The sequence below is a fragment of the Callithrix jacchus genome, chromosome 12 (genome assembly GCF_049354715.1).
Source record: "Callithrix jacchus isolate 240 chromosome 12, calJac240_pri, whole genome shotgun sequence".
Taxonomy (NCBI): domain Eukaryota; kingdom Metazoa; phylum Chordata; class Mammalia; order Primates; family Cebidae; genus Callithrix; species Callithrix jacchus.
The window spans coordinates 86,447,326-86,463,673 of NC_133513.1; the positions used below are offsets into that span (position 1 = coordinate 86,447,326).

General features: G+C 43.4%; 1 protein-coding gene across 4 annotated transcripts in view; it reads right to left on the minus strand.

The window, feature by feature from the left end:
- FRA10AC1 (fragile site, folic acid type, rare, fra(10)(q23.3) or fra(10)(q24.2) candidate 1) overlaps positions 1–16,348 on the minus strand; it is a 91,991-nt gene that overhangs the window by 44,072 nt on the left and 31,571 nt on the right. For 2 of the 4 annotated variants that reach the window (XM_078346068.1, XM_017979140.4), the window contains exon 4: positions 1,090–1,200. In XM_078346068.1, coding sequence (XP_078202194.1) covers positions 1,090–1,095 — 6 coding nt within the window. In that variant the 5' untranslated portion in view covers positions 1,096–1,200. Of the gene's footprint in view, positions 1–1,089; positions 8,279–16,348 lie in introns of all 4 variants that reach the window. The other 2 variants (XM_078346066.1, XM_078346067.1) reach the window with 1 other exon arrangement.

Here is a 16,348-nt window from a genome sequence, read left to right on the forward strand (position 1 = left end):
CACATTGTATACGTACTTCAAAATAATATGTTGAACAGGGTTAATACTCATAATTGTATATGCCAATTCAAACAAACAAAAGTAATCTATCTTGTTCCAAGTTAGGATAGTGGTTTCCCTGATGAGGGGAGAGGAAGTAACTACAAAGGGATACAAGGAAGAAGGGGTGGCTTTTGGGGACATGGCAAAGTTCTGTTTCTGGTCCTAGTGTTGGTTACATGAGTGGTTCACTCACAACCATAATTTGTGCATTTTTATGTATGAGTGTTATCGTCAATAAAAAGTTTACATTAAAAAAACTTAATTGCTCCTAGAGGTTTTTAAAACTTTGGTAAATGGAAATTTTGGTGATTTTAGCAACTTCAGTCATGAAAAAACAGATTAGGAAGTGGGTAGGTAGAATTTTCTGGGGCCTTGGAAATTATGCCACATAAATGCTTACATACTCAAGGACAAATTTCCTGTAGGCATTGAGATGGAGGCCCGAGGGAGCTCTGTAAATGCTGAGAAAGACTCTAGTCAGCATCCAAAGGGCTGAAAGTGCCCAGGCCTTGAACACTTGGCAAGGTCAGCCCGTACTTCCTGTACATTTATAAGCTCAGATCTGGAAGAAGGTAGCGCCACAACCTGTATTGTAACGAGCTGTCCTTGAATAGAGACACAGCCCCATAGCTATCTTCTGCAAGCTGGCCAAAGGTTGAGCCCTTGCTTATGGAAATGCCTGGAGGAGGCTGCCAGAGAGGTTGCGCTGCCCAAATCCTGTGCCTGGAATGGACATTGGGAAGCAAAAGTGGAGAGACAGCAGTGTACCAATTAGCCAAATGAATTGATTGTCATTTCTAAGCCTGCTCCCAGGAGGTGAAAACAGAGACAGAATGTCTGGTAAACCCTTCTCTGAGACAGTTGTGGATAAGGAGCCTTGTGATTAAGAGATAGGGAGACACTTACCGGGTCAGATGAGATGAGAGGCAGAAACCAGGAATGCTAAACATCACTAGGAAACCGATGCTCTTATTTTCTGTCATATAATATCTGCAGGTATGAAGATTTCATGCCTCACTTAGGAAAATGAAAAGTGGGGAGACCTACTGTCATAATCAAGGTTGATGAGTGCTCTGTCTCTGGATCATTCTTCAAGAACTCGCTGGGCCTGGGGCTATAATCATGGAAAAGACAGCATCCCGTGTTCAAGACTCACGTCTAGGGAGGACACAGACACAAAAACAAGTAATTATGGTACAATGGGGTGGGCAGTAATAGGAATAGTCCCAGAAAGCTATGGGGGCACTAGGGAGCAGCCCCTAATCCTAAGAGACAGCACAGAAAGGCTTCAGTGACGGAGGACTTTATACTTGTGTTCACATGCTGAAACCACAGTTTAACTATGGATTTCAAATTGTGTTGCCTTTGTATCCAAAGGAGAGGGAGATGTCAGACTTCTTTTCAAGCCTCCTGCACTCACTAGTGATGCCCAACAGCTCCTCTCTCTATATCGGGTATAAGCAAGCTCCAAGTAGGAGTTGACCATATCACATGATTTCACAATTTATGTACACTAAGCTGACCATGCGGAGAGTGTGCTGATATGATCAAGTAAGATGTCTAGTGAAGTAGGTCATCTATTTCAGGATACATGTCATCATTATTGTGTAGTCAGGCAATTTGAAATAAATAGTAAGTAATTTTTCTAAATGATGCCTTGATTAACAAATTATCTGAAAGTAAAATCTCTTTGACTAGTTGTCCTAGTACTGAAAGTGACAATTGGTGGTAGGAAATAGAAATACTTTAAACACCCACAGAAAATATAAATGACTGAATAGATTCAGGGGAACAGTAGTGATTAGGAGATAGAATTTGTACTCCTCCTCACTTAGGCTGTATAAAAGTAACCGCACTCAAAGTAATACTTGTATTCATAAATAGAACTTTTTCAATAACAAATTTTCTTGTCAGGACTTCTGTTAAATAGCGTAGGAGCATACAATAGAAGTGCAGGCCAGAACTGCTGGAGCAATCTACATTTCAGGGGAAGTTAGAAATCTGGATTTTTAGATTCACTATCCTGATTTGTTATATAGGCATCTAATTCAAGTTTAAAAATCAAAGCAAAACACCCTGTGGGAAAAACATTTCTGTGAGCTGAATTCAGTCCTTAGGTTACAAATTTCCAAGGTGATGGTCCATTTCTCTCAGGACTATGTCTTTAGTGGTAGCAATTTGGAAGCAGAGGTTATGACGTTGTCTCGGCTACATCTCTTGGGGGTTAGACAGGCTGCTGGTAAGTCAGGCATGGAGGCATGGGAATGCCTTCAAGGTAAGAAAGTCTTAAACTCCTGGGAAAGCAGGCTAGAGATCTGGACCACAGCAAAGGGGACTTCTTAAGTTCCTGCGCAGGAATATGAATGCTGGTTGAGAAGATGAAGGTGTCACCCAGACTGGAGGGATGGAATTCACATCCCAGAGCACATTGGTAATATTGAATTTCACTGAAGCACTCTGCTCCTGGAAGACAGTGAAGGGTAAAGTAAACCCTTCTTCCCCTCACCCCCTGACTTTTTTTTTTTTTTTGGTATAGTCTAGAAAACAGCTTACTGCAAAGAATTGAGGTAGGAGGTGGGACTCAACTCTGGAGGTGGTGCTTGGACACTGGACCAAATTGACGACTAGCTAAAACAGGTACAGAGCAGAAGCACCTCTCCATAAGACACAGCCACCTGTGTGCCATGTCAGTTTACCATTGCCATGGCAACACCCTGAAGTTACAGCCCTTCAGTTACAACTCGATGACCTGGAAACTACCACCCTTTTTTTAAAAATGTCTGCATAATCTGCCCCTTAATTTGCATGTAATTAAAAGTGGGTATAAATATGACTGCAGACGTGTCTTTGAGCTGCTGCTCTGGGCACAATGCCATTGGTACCTCTGCTGCTGCTCTACACTATCTGCTGCTTCAATAAAAGTTGCTGTCTAATACCACGAGCTTGCCCTTGAATTCTTTCCTGGGTGAAGCCAAGAACCCTTCCCTGCTAAGCCCCAATTTGAGGTCTCATCTGCTCTGCATTAGAGCAACTCTTTCTCACATGACTTAGATAAGATGCACAGATGCCCTGTTTTTAACCTATGGCAAAGCTAGATACAGACCCAACAAATTCCCATGCCTTACCTGATAAATGATGAGCTGAACTGCTTGTCCCCACTGAGCAACTGAATAAAATTCTTGTTAACCAAACTTTGGTTCAGTTTCTCTCCTTCCTCTAAGCCCCTGCACTTTGGCCCACCCACCCCTGCCTACCCCCCAGCATATGCCAGCACACAGGCTGTCCTGAGAACAAACTGGCCTCAGAGTAAGACACTGTCTGGCCTACTATCCCTTCAGGCCACCTTTTCATTCCATTTCCCCACATCCTGCTGTTTTTAGCCTGGGTTACTTTCTCTGCTCAAGAGAGAGCCCCTTTCTGTCTAACTCTTGAGAAGCATACAGATCTTACTTTCTTAGTGTTTTCCCACTGCACAGTACCCTGCCTCTATTGCAACAGCCCCTTTCTTTCCTGCAGTAATCTTTTTGAATAAAAGATCGTCCGCACTAAGTGCAGATTTGCTTTTTACCTGGCAGTGTCCTTATGCATCCTATCTTATTTAGCAAAATTTCTGACAATAAGCATGCTGTCACTGTTGAAAACATTCTGTGATGACCAGAACCATTATGTATTGGGTGCTGCCCTCTCACATGACAAAGATTAAGTTGCAGCTGAACTGACCCCAGGTTACTGTAGAAGGAGTTGCTAGAAGGCAAGAGTAAGGCCACTAGTCTCTCTCCACCTCCATGACGCCACACTCAGTTCTCTTCTGCAGAGAAGCCTTCTTAGGCCCCTGCTGTTCTGTGGGGCTGGGATTAGGTGTTCTTCTCTATCTTATGCTGTCAGCCATTTCCATGGCTCAAAGGGCCATCTGCATGCCACTGTGTCCCAGTTTATATTAATTCCTCCAGCCCAGACCTCTTTACTGAGCTCCAGACTCCCATAGTCACCTCCTCACTTAACTTCTCCTCCTGGCTATCTCCAAGTTAATGTGACAAAAATTGAACTCTTACCTCCTGCCCCAAACTAACCCCACTTCTGAGACTGAGCAGGGACCTCTCTTAAGGGCCTGACATCACTTGGATCTGATGCCCCAACTCAGTCACCTCTACCTTATCCATGGTCACACAGCTAGTAACTGAGCTGAAATGTGAACTAGGCTGCAAGACTAGGCCCCAAACCCCAGCACAGAGATAAGGGAAAAATTTTGAGTCCCTTCAAGGGAGATTCCAGGCACCTTTCAGCCAGCAATTGGAGAAAAAAATGAATCACCCACAAAGCAAGAAGGTTATAATAACTTAATAGCCATCCAAGTCAGCCAGAGTCACAAATGTTTCATTCCCTATGCAAACTAAAGAGAGTACCTTAACATACGTTCTTGAATTGTTTTTCAGAAACCTGGAGCCCCACCAGATAGAAAATGCTGACTCCCCTCCCGTAGATCTTGGATAAAGGGAAACTGAGGACTGCACTCTGACTGCCATTCTTTGTTCTAATCTTCTTCCTCAGGGACCTGGCGAGAGTTGCACCTACGGGCCAAAACTTAACATTCCTTTCTGCTGGCCCCAAGCTTTCAGGTAAAGCCTTGCTTCCTTACCAATTGCAAATCAAGGAATCTCTTAATCCACCTACGACCTGTGAGCTCCTGCTTCAAGATATCACACTTTTTAGGCCAAACAAATGTATAAATTCTGGGTATTTATGATTTTGCCTACAACCTCTACTTTCCTGAAATGTACCCTTGCCTGTAAAAGCCCTTGCTTGTAAGTCATCTGGGAGCTCAGGTCCTAACCATTAACTGTCCAATTCTCCTTGCTTGGTGCCCTGCAATAAATGTCTTTCTTTCTCTGGCTGCAAATCTCAGTGTCAGTGTTTGGCTTTGCTGCACTGGCCAGCTGGACCCAAGTTTGGTTCAGTAAAATTCCTCTGCCTGTCTGTCCTCATCACAGTCCACCCTGGTGCTCTAGCCAGAAACCTAGAAATCCCCTTTGTCTCCTCCCTTTGAGTCACCAATGCCCCAACTCAGTCAACTCTACCTTATCCATAGTCACACAGCTAGTAAGTGAGCTGAAATGCGAACTAGGCTGCAAGACTTTCAGATCCTCAATCATGGTACCATCGAGAGCATATTCTGACTGTGGTTTCTCTCCACATTAAAAGATGATTTTTGAAATTGTGGTAAAATATATATAATATAAAATTTATCATTTAAATAATTTATGAATGGACAATTCGGTGGCATTAATTATATTCCCGATGTTGTGTTACCATCACCACTACCTATATCCAAAACTTTTCATCATCCCCCACAAAGAATCTCTGGACCCATTAAACTTAACTCCTCATTCTACCTTCCACCAGTCCTGGTAACCTCTATTCTACTTCCTGTCTGAATGAATTTGCCTATTTTAGGAACTTCACATAAGTGGAATCATACAATATTTGTCCTCTGTGCCTCGCTTATTTCACCAAACATATGATTTCAAAGTCCATCCATATTGCAGTATGTATCAGTGCACTATATATTCCTTATAATGGCTGAATAGTATCCCACTATATGCATATACTAATTTTTTTTTTGAGACAAAATCTCATTCTTTTGCCCAAACTGGGCTGCGGTGTCATGATCACAGCTCACTGCAGCCTTGAGCTCCTGGACTTAAGCGATCCTCCCACCTAAGCCTCCCCAGTAGCTGGGACTACAGGCACATCTGCTGCACCTGGCTAATTTAAGAAAAATTTTTTGGTGGAGACACATTCTCCCTATGTTGTCCAGGCTGGTCTTGAACTCCTGGCCTCAAGCAATCCTCTCGCCCCAGCCTCACAAAATGCTGGGATTACCAGTATGAGCCACAATGCCTGGCCTGTATATACCACATTTTGTTTATCCAATTCATCTGTTGACTAACACTTGGTGTATTAGTCTGTTCTCACATTGCTATTAAGAAATACCTGAGACTGAGTAATTTATAAAGAAAAGAAATTTACTTGGCTCATGGTTTCACAGGCTGTAGAGGAAACATGATGCTAACCATCTGCTTGGCTTCTAGGGAGGCCTCAGGAAACTTACAATCATGGTGAAAGGCAAAGTAGGAGCAAGGTGTCTCACATGGTGGGAGCAGGAAGAACTGGGGGAGTGCTACACACTTTTAAACAACCAAATCTCATGAGAACAGCACTGGGGGATGGTGCTAAACCATTAGAAACTGCCCGCAGGAGCCAATCACCTCCCACCAGGCCCCACCTCCAGCAGTGGGGGTTACATTTTTAGTGTGAGATTTGGGTGGGGAAACAGATCCACACCACATCACTTGGGTTGTTTCTACCTTTTGGCTGTTGTAAACAATGCTGCTGTAAGCATTGGGGTACAACTTCTCTGTTCAAACCTCTGCTTTCTTTTGCATAGATATCTAGGAGTAGAATTGCTGGGTCATGTGGGAGTTCTAGGTTTAACCTTTTGAGAAACCACCAGACTCTTTTCCACAGAAGCTGCACCATTTTACATTCCCACATTCTCTCCGTCCTTACTAACACCTATTATTTTTCTTTAAAAAATTATTATTGTGGCTATCACAGTAGTTGCAAAGTGATGTCTCATTGTAGTTTTGATTTGCATTTCCCTAACAGCTGACAAGAATCTTTTCATGTGCTCATTGGCCATTTGTATATCTTCTTTGGAGAAATGACTATTAAAGTCCTTTGCCCATTTTTTAATTGAGTTATTTGTTTTGTTGTTGAGTTTTAGTTCTTGACTCTCTTAGTCTGTTCCTGCTATAACAAGGTACCACAGACTGGGTAATTTATAAGTAATAGAAACTTATTTCTCACAATCCTGAAGGCTGTAAAGTCCAAGATCAAGGGACCAGCACAGTCAGTGTCTGATAAGGACTTGCTCTTTGCTTCCAAAGTGACACCTAGCTCCATCCTCAAGTGGAGAAGAGCAGAAGCAGGAGGCAGCTCTCTGAAGCCTCCTTTACAGAGCATTATCTCATTCATGAGGGCAGGGCTCTCATGAGCTAGTCAGCTGCCAGAGGCCCCACCTTTTAATGTTGTCATTTTGTTCATTAAGTTTCAACATATGAATTTTGGAGGGACACACAGACATTCAAACCAGAGCATTCCACCCCTAGCCCACCAAAATTCATGTCCTTTCCACATACAAAATGCATTCATTTCATCCCAATAGCCCCCAAAGTCTTAACTCATTCTAGCATCACCTCAAAAGTCTGAAGTCTAAAGTCTCACCTAAAAATCATCTAAATCAGATATGGGTAAGACTCAAGGTACAATTCATCCTCAGTCAAATCTCCCTCCAGCAAAAAAGGTATTTGTTTTCAAAATATTATGGTGGGACAGGCATAGGATAGATATTCCCATTCCAAAAGAGAAAAATAAAAAAGAATAAAGGGGTTAACAGGTTTCAAGTCCAAAACCCAACAAGGCAAACAACATTAAATCTTAAGGCTTGGCTCACATCTGTAATCCCAGCACTCTGGGAGGCTGAGAGGGGTAGATCACAAGGTCAGGAATTCAAGACCAGCCTGATCAATACAGGGAAACTCCGTCTCTACTAAAAATACAAAAATTAGGTGGGGTTGGTGGCACGTGCCTGTAATCCCAGCTACTCAGGAGGCTGAGGCAGGAGAATCATTTGAACCCAGGAGGTGGAGGTTGCAGTGAGCTGAGATTGAGCCACTGCACTCCAGCCTGGGCAACAGAGCAAGACTCCAACTCAAAAAAAAAAAAAAAATCTTAAGGCTTGAGAATATCCTTCTTTGACTCCATGTTCCATCTTCCAGGCACACTAGGGTAGGGTTTGTTCTCAAGGCCCAGGGAAGCCCCAGTCCCATGGCTTTGCTAGGCACAACCCACGCAGCAGCTCTCATGTCGTATGTTGGTAGCTCCCCTCAGCTGGAACCTCACACTGGTGGTTTCCACAGGTCTGATGTCTTCTGGACAGCCCTCCTCTCATGGTTCCTCTAGGCATGGCAGTCTCTGTGTCAGCCTCCTGTGGCCATTCTCTGCCTGGGTCCTGGAGCTCTCCAAGGCATCCTTTAAAATCTAGGTGGCTTTCCAGTCAACATTATTAGAAACAGGAGGCCACTCTCTGAAGCCTCTTTTATATCTGAATGAGATATAAGGGCACTATTCCATTCATAAAGGTGAATTGCTCATGACGGAATCACCTCCCATAGACCTGTAACCAAAACACAGTTTCAGTAGCTTGCTGCTTGCAGAGTGCAATTAACAAGAGCAGGGTCTGGTATAAAGAAAGTGACTTTTTATTCCAAAGCTCACTTAGGAGAAGAAATACAGGCTTCCTGCCTAAACAGTACTGCTTCCCTTTTGGAGCAGAAAGCAAGTGCTTCTAAAGGAGATGCCTAGCAGGGCAGATGTGACCAAGTGGGGATTCCACATACTCCCTTTGTTGGCTTCTTAATAGGACAGTCGAGTTGGCATCTTCATGTGCAGAAACAGGTTGTAAAAGTGGTCAAAAACTCAAAAGGGTATACTCTGGGTTGTAAATTGACTGTTATCTATCAAGGCAACCTGCTGGTGGCAGGAGCTCCACATTGGAGCATCTAAGCAAACAGTTAGATGAACTGGCCTTGTAGGAAGTGTCTGATGAAAAGGAGGTAAAAGGCTATAACTGCATTTCTCTCTCTTTTTCTTTTTTTTGAGGTGGAGTCTCATGCTGTCACCCAGCCTGGAGTGCAGTGGTGCAATCTCGGCTCATTACAACCTCCGCCTCCTAAGTTCAAGCAATTCTCCTGCCTAAGCCTCCCAAGTAGCTGGGACTACAGGCAGCCGCCACCTTGCCCAGCTATTTTTGTTTTTGCAATTTTAGTAGAGACAGGGGTTCACTGTGTTAGCCAGGATGGTCTCAATGTCCTGACCTCATGATCCACCCGCTTTGGCCTCTCAAAGTGCTGGGATTACAGGTGTGAGCCACCTCGCCCAGGCTATAATTGCATTTCTAAAGAGCTAAGTAGGGACCCAGCACGGTGGCTCATGCTTGTAATCCCAGCACTTTGTGAGGCTCCAGTGGGCAGATCACCTGAGGTCAGGTGTTTCAAGAGCAGCCTAACCAACATGGAAAAACCCCATGTCTAGTAAAAATACAAAAATTAGCTGAGTGTGGTGGCACATGCCTGTAGTCCTAGCTACTCAGGAGGCTGAGACAAGGGAATGGCTTGAACCTGGGAGGCAGAAGTTGTAATGAACCAAGATTGTGATGCTGCACTCCAGCCTGGGTGACACAGCAAAGGAAGTAGAGGAAAGAAGAAAAGTGAAAAGAAGAAAGAGAGAGAAATAATTAAACTATCTCTTAGAAGAATGGGTGTACTCAGTTACAGACCCATCTTCTGGTACCATTTACCTTGGTGATTAGGATTCAATGTATAAAATTTGGAGGGCCACATACATTTAGATCATAACATTTACATATTCTAGACATATATATTCTATATATAATTTGCAAATATTTTATTCCATTCTGTAGGGTTTTTAAAAAAATTTTCTTGATAATAACTTTAATGTGCAAAAGTTCTTGATTTTGATAAAGTCCTATTATAAAAGAATGTTTTTCTGAGACTGAGTCTCACTCTGGCACACAGCCTGGAGTGCAGTGACATGATCATGGCTCACCGCAGCCTCTAGATCCTGGACTCAAGTGATCCACCCACCTCAACCTCCTGAGTAGCTGAAATTACAGGCATGAACCCCTGCACATGGCTAATTTTTTATTTTTTTTGTAGAGGTCTCCTTAGTTTGTCCAGGTAGGCCTTGAACTTCTGGGCTCAAGTAATACTTCCACTTCAGCCTCCCAGAGTGCTGGAATTACAGGTGTGAGCCACTGCACCCCTCCAAAACCAGATAATTTTTAAAAAGCTAAAACTGTTACTTGTGTGTAAATATAAAATTAACCTGGGTCAGAAATTGCATTTTACTAATTAATGAGGAAACCAGGAAGATGTTACAACCAGTTCAAAGGAGAATTCAAGCACATATGTATATAGGCAATCAGGAAATGAAAATGAATGTACAAATATATGCAAAGTTGGTCAATATCCACAGGGCAATTATCAATTATCAATTGCACCTCCACTAGAAAAAATTCATTTGCATCTCTATGGGCAAGAATCATTTATATTAGTCAATTTTCTACAATTCACAAAGTTGTAAAATAGTTCAAAGACATAAAAATGTAAACTCAACAGAGTTCCAGACAGGATACCCAGAAATCTTTTTGCCTACTTCAAAGTCTTTCCTAACTTTTCTTTTTTTTGAGATGGAGTTTCACTTTTGTCACCCAGGCTGGAGTGCAGTGGCACGATCTTGGCTCACTGTAACCTCCACTCTCCGGGTTCAAGTGATTCTCCTGCTTCCGCCTCCTGAGTAGCTGGGATTACAGGCACCCACCACTACGTCCAGCTAATTTTTGTATTTTTGGTAGAGACCGCGTTTCACCTTGTTGACCAGGCTGGTCTCAAACTCCTGACCTCTGGTGATCCACCTGCCTCAGCCTCCCAAAGTGCTGGGATTACAGGTGTGAGACACCGCACTCGGTCACCTAACTTTTCTTGATGCCACCTCCCCGCACTCCTCGTTTCATCCCAGCAGTGGAGTGAACATGATGCTCTCTGATTGCCTCAAGTCTTTCAGCACCAGGATAGCTACTGGGGGAGTTGAGCTAAGCTCAAGAACTATTTAAGTGCCTGGTGGTAGAGGTCTAACTAGCCAGCCATTCCTACTACAAATACTCAATATCTACTATGAACTGGCATTGTGCTGTGAGCACAGAGAGAACATAGAGACATGGTCTCTGCCCTCTTTAGCCTTGCTCTACAAATGGAGACAGGAAGAACCAGTAACTAAAATAATAACAAACAGTGATCAATGAAATGAAGTAAAACAACTACCAAACACAGAGAATCACCAAGAAGGACCCCTGTAAGCACGGTGGTCAGGACTGACTGCTTAGAAGAGAGAACATTTAAGCTGAGACTTGAAAGAGGAAGAGGTCAACCACTCCAAGTGTAGGGTGGCAGGAAGCCAGCAGAGCTGCCACCTCTCCAGTCTGTCCTCACCCTCTGTGCCTCTAGGGACAGGTCTGCAGCAACCCAGTTATAGCTTGCTCCCGCTCAGGCTGTAGGGATGTGCAGGAGGCAAGAGAGGCCAAGTTCTGCCCTCCCAGCAGTGTTATTCTCTGCTTTTGGCTCTAAACTTCGAAACATTTCAAGGAGAAGAAGGGTCCCCTTCACCTTCCTCCTTCCTCCTCAGTCCCTCTAAATTCCCCATCTGCTAAGTGAAGCCTGAAAAGTCTTCAACACTGAACAACAGTTGAACCCACAAAGACAGATAAAAGGCTTAACAAATGCAAATGACTGGGAGGGTTAACACATTAAAGTGAGAGTGTAAAATGATAGCTCATTTGCTGAACTGATTTGATTAGAAAAATGCAAGGCACAGAGATCTTATGAGCAAGAGGAAAGACCAAGGGCACAGTGGGGTGATGGGGCACCAGGATCAATGTCACCTGCCTCACAGTTTTGTTCAGGGCCTGGGCTGTAGCTCTTCACTGTTCCAAAATTATTTCATGCTGCTCCATGGCATTCGCCAGGAAGTTGGCACTAGAAGGACAAGGTTGGGGACCATCTGCCTGAGTTGGAGCACGGCGAGAGGATGGGCTTCCGGGGACAGACAGCAGAGGGAGGAGCAGGCAGAGCACAGACTCTGGGGGCAGTGATATGGGCAGGAGAGAGAGAATGAGACGGAGAACAACAGAATCAGAGAGCCCAAGGGACCAAAAAAAAAATTGCTGTATCATAGCAACAGGGGAAGTCTTCAAGGAGAGGACGGGGCCAATTATGTCAATACAGAGGGACCATTACTCAAAATGTGTGTGGTTCTGGGATCACACATATCAGAATCATTAGGGGGACTATTAATAATTCAGACACCTCGGCGCTGGGCGCACCTGGTCAGAGCCTCTGGCACTGGAGCCTGGAATTGGCAGTTTAATAGGTGCTCAGGGAGTCAGTACTTATTCTAGAAGTGTTTAAACACACGGGTTGTGGAAGCAGAGCTGAGTCCAATCCTGGCTCCTTCACTTGGTCTGTTGGGCAAATTATTTCACTTCTCTGAACTGTTTTACAGTTTTTTCCATCTGTCAAATAATATCTACCATAAGATGGACATAGAATACTCTTCACATGAGATACTTCTGTTTCTATCTACATAATGTTTAGCACAATGCCTGGAATGCAATTGGAAGTCAATTAATATTGGCTGCTTTTATTACACAATAAGGAAAGGCCATTGATTTGAGGAAGAGGGAGTCATTTTTAACTTTCAAGATAATTTCAATTATTGGAATATTTCCATTTCAAGAGCATCCTTGGGAAATTTCTGGAAATTATAAAGGAAATATGTGGATTAGACGCTGAAGCAGCAGGTAAAGATCACAAGTTCAAGTTCAGAAAAACCTGTAGCAGGAGAAAAAATGTTGGGTTTACTGGTTAGAGCTGGGTCATTATGAAAAGTGAAAGGAATTGAGATCGCAGTGATAAGAGAGTGCTTGAAGGATGGAGTAAGGGAGGGTTTCATGGTGCAGGTATTGAAGCCACTGAAAGGAAACAGGTTAGGAGTGGTAGCTTGGTCCCAGTGAAGATGGGAAAGGGGTTCAGAGGATAGTTCATGGGGTGGAGTTAGAGAATCTAAACCGTTTTCCCTGTGATCAGATGAAAGAATTACAGCAGTACAGTACAGTAGTTCACCAACTTTGGTCCCTCCATGAGCACCACCATAGAACTGGTTAGAAATGAACATTCCTGGCCTGCACCCTTGACATACTGCCTCAGAAACTCTAGAGGAGGGCCCAGCAATCGGTGTTTTAACAAGCCCTTCAGGTGTTTCTGGTGCAACAAAACTCTGAGAACTACTAAATTAGGGAATAGTTGTAGAGGTGGGATCTTTGAGACAAAGGTATACAGTGCTCTAGGCAAGGCCATCTGAGGAATGTGAGGGTGGCAGGGGAGCCCGAAGCTGTCTATAGAGGAGCCTAAGAATCAGCTAGGGACATGAGGATGATCGCCAAACTACAGCGTGACATAAAAAGTAAGAAAAGTATATCTCACGATAACAACACATCTGAGTCTCAACTAGAAAAATAATTCAAAAGGAGATATGTATTGGGATACTTATAGTAATAAAAGACTGAACATTTTAATGTCCAACAATAGGTGAAAAGTTAATACAGTACCAAGAATTCATAAGATTATGGGACAACGAGAGAAAGTATCTAAAATATAATGTTGAATGAAAAAAACAGCCTATAATAGAGTGCATGTATACGATGAGAATTATGTTGTAAAAAAGTACTCCTGGAGCCAGGCACAGTGGCTCATACCTGTAATCCTAGCACTTTGGGAGGCCAAAGCAGACAAATCACTTGAGCCAGGGAGTTGTGTTTTTTTGAGACGGAATTTCATTCTTATTGCCCAAGCTTGCAATGGGGCAGTCTCAGCTCTCAACTGCAACCTCCACTCCCCCATTTCAGGTGATTCTGTTGCCTCAAGCCTCCCAAGTAACCAGGATTACAGACGCCTGCCATCACACACAGCTAATTTTTTGTTGTTGTATTTTTAGTAGAGATGGGGTTTTACCATGTTGGACAAGCTGGCCTTGAACTCCTGACCTCAGGTGATTCACCTGCCTCAGCCTCCCAAAGTGCTGAGATTACCAGCGTGAGCCACCATGCAAAGCTGAGCCCAGGAGTTTGAGACCAGCCTGGGCAACATGGAAAAATCTCATCTCTAGAAAAAATACAAAAATTAGGCAGATGTGGTGGTGGATGCCTACAGTACCAGCGACTCAGGATGCTAAGGTGGGAGGATCATCTGAGCCCAGAAGGTTGAGACTTCAGTGAGCTGTGCACTCAAGCCTGGGTGACAGAGTGAGACCCTGTCTCAAAAAAATAACATAAAATAAAAATAAAAATTTAAAAAGTACTCTTGGGGGAACACTTGGAGCTTTAAAATAAATCAATAGATTGGCAAAGGCCCCTGGGGCCAACAATATGGCTTTTGAAGTTACCACCATTGGAGGTGATAGCCATGGCGTAAATGTAAGGAACCAGGGCTTGCTGGGCAATGACTCAGAGTCAGAACAGATAGGATGGAAGCACCCAGAGCCGTTAAGGCCATTGACTTGTCTAGAGCAGAAAAGGCTTAGGAGAATAACAGAAGATGGCCTTGGAAAGTTATGGAGACCACATTTTTAAAGCCAAAACTTGGGACCCAACATCTGCCAAGTTTCTGAAAGGTGCTAATATGACCATGGGCCAGCATATTTGAATCTGGGCACTCCTGGGAAACATGATACCAAGATGTCCATGTCTGACTGGCAGTTCCAGGAAATCACTTAGAGTTGGAGACATCAATCCCAAGTCATTTTACGGAATAGGAAAACAAAGGCAAGGGAAGTTCAAGTTCAACAACTTGCCCAAAATCATATAGCTTTAAAGCTGCAAAGGTCAAAACTAAAGCTTAGTCTCCTATTTTTATCTATTTATTTATTTTTGAGATGGAGTCTTGCTCTGTCGCCCAGGCTGGAGTGCAGTGGTGGGATCGTGGCTCACTGCAACCTCCGCCTCCCAGGTTCAAGCAATTTTCCTGCCTCAGCTTACCAAGCAGCTGGGACTACGGGTGCATGCCACCATGCCCAGCTAATTTTGTGTATTGTTAGTAGAGATGGGGTTTCACCATATCGGCCAGGCTGGTCTCAAACTCCTGACCTCGTGATCCACCCACCTCCGCCTCCCATAGTGCTGGGATTATGAGCGTGAGCCACCGCGCCTGGCCTCAGTCTCCTATGTTTAATACCATGCTTCCCGGATGAAGGAGCTTGAACCCTGGCCTCAAGATTTGAGACAAGCAAATCAAAACCACAGTGAGTTACCACCTCACACATGTTAAAATGGTTATTATCAAAAAGACAAGAGATAACAAGTGTTAGCAAGAGTGTAGAGAAAAGGGAACCTTCACACACTGCTGATGGGAATTTAAATTTGTATAACCGTTATGGTAAGCAGTATGGAGGTTCCTCAAAGACTTAAAAATAGAACTACCATATGATCCACCAATTCCTCTTTTGGGTATATAGCCAAAGGAAATGAAATTAGCACCTCATAGTGCTAAATCTGCACTCCCATGTTCACTGCAGCATTATTCACAGAATAGCCAAGATATGGAAACAATCTCAGTGTCCATCAATGGATGAATGGGTAAAGAAAGTGTAGTACAATTCCTGTGTATGCAATGAAGTATTATTCAGCCTTTAAAAAGAAGGAGATATCACCATTTGTGACATGTATAAACCCAGAGACACCATGCTCAGGGAGATAAGCCAGACACAGAAAGAAAAATTCAGCATGAACTCACTTATATGTGGGATATTTTAAAAGTCCAAAACATAGGAATAGAGAATAGAATGGTGGTTATCAAGGGCAGGGATTGGGAGAAAATGGAGAGATGTGGGGTCAAAGTGCAAACTTGCGGCTAGGAAGGAGGAATCAGTCTAGAAATCTAATGTACTGCATGAGGACTAGAGTTCATTATATCGTTTTGTATACCAAAAATGTGTTAATATAGATGTTACAGGCTCCTACCACAAACACACACAAAAAGGTAACAATGCAAGGTGGTGGATGTGTAAATTTGCTTAACTGCAGTAATCATTTCCCTAGCTCTATGTATATCAAAACACCATGTTGTATACTTTAAAGATATGCAGTCATAATAAATAAATAAGTAAATCAACAAAAGAGATGAGCCGTACCAAGTAACAAGGACCCATAATAAATCACTGCTTAGGGAAGAACCATGGCAAAGGGAGTGTTTGAGGAAGGACAATGATGTGTAAAGTGGACAGGAACAGTCTGAAGGCTACAGAATGTTAGAGGATCAGCAGCAGCCTATGGGCATGTGGTGAATTAGGGCCTGGACCAGCTTGCTGGCTGTGAAATTAGACAGGAAACAACCACAAAGATGAATGACATTCCTCACTCTCACACCACACTCTCCCCGATTTCCTTTTTGAGGTTCCTTAGAACTTATTCATTTACCTTAAAAGCTTATTAGCAGACACAGCTCAGCACAAACTCTATCTAGTCTGTAAATCATACATATATTTGGGCTAGGCCATACTTCTCCATTCTTAAAAGCCAATGCTTCACTGGGAATGAGAAGGACTCAGACCCAGCATA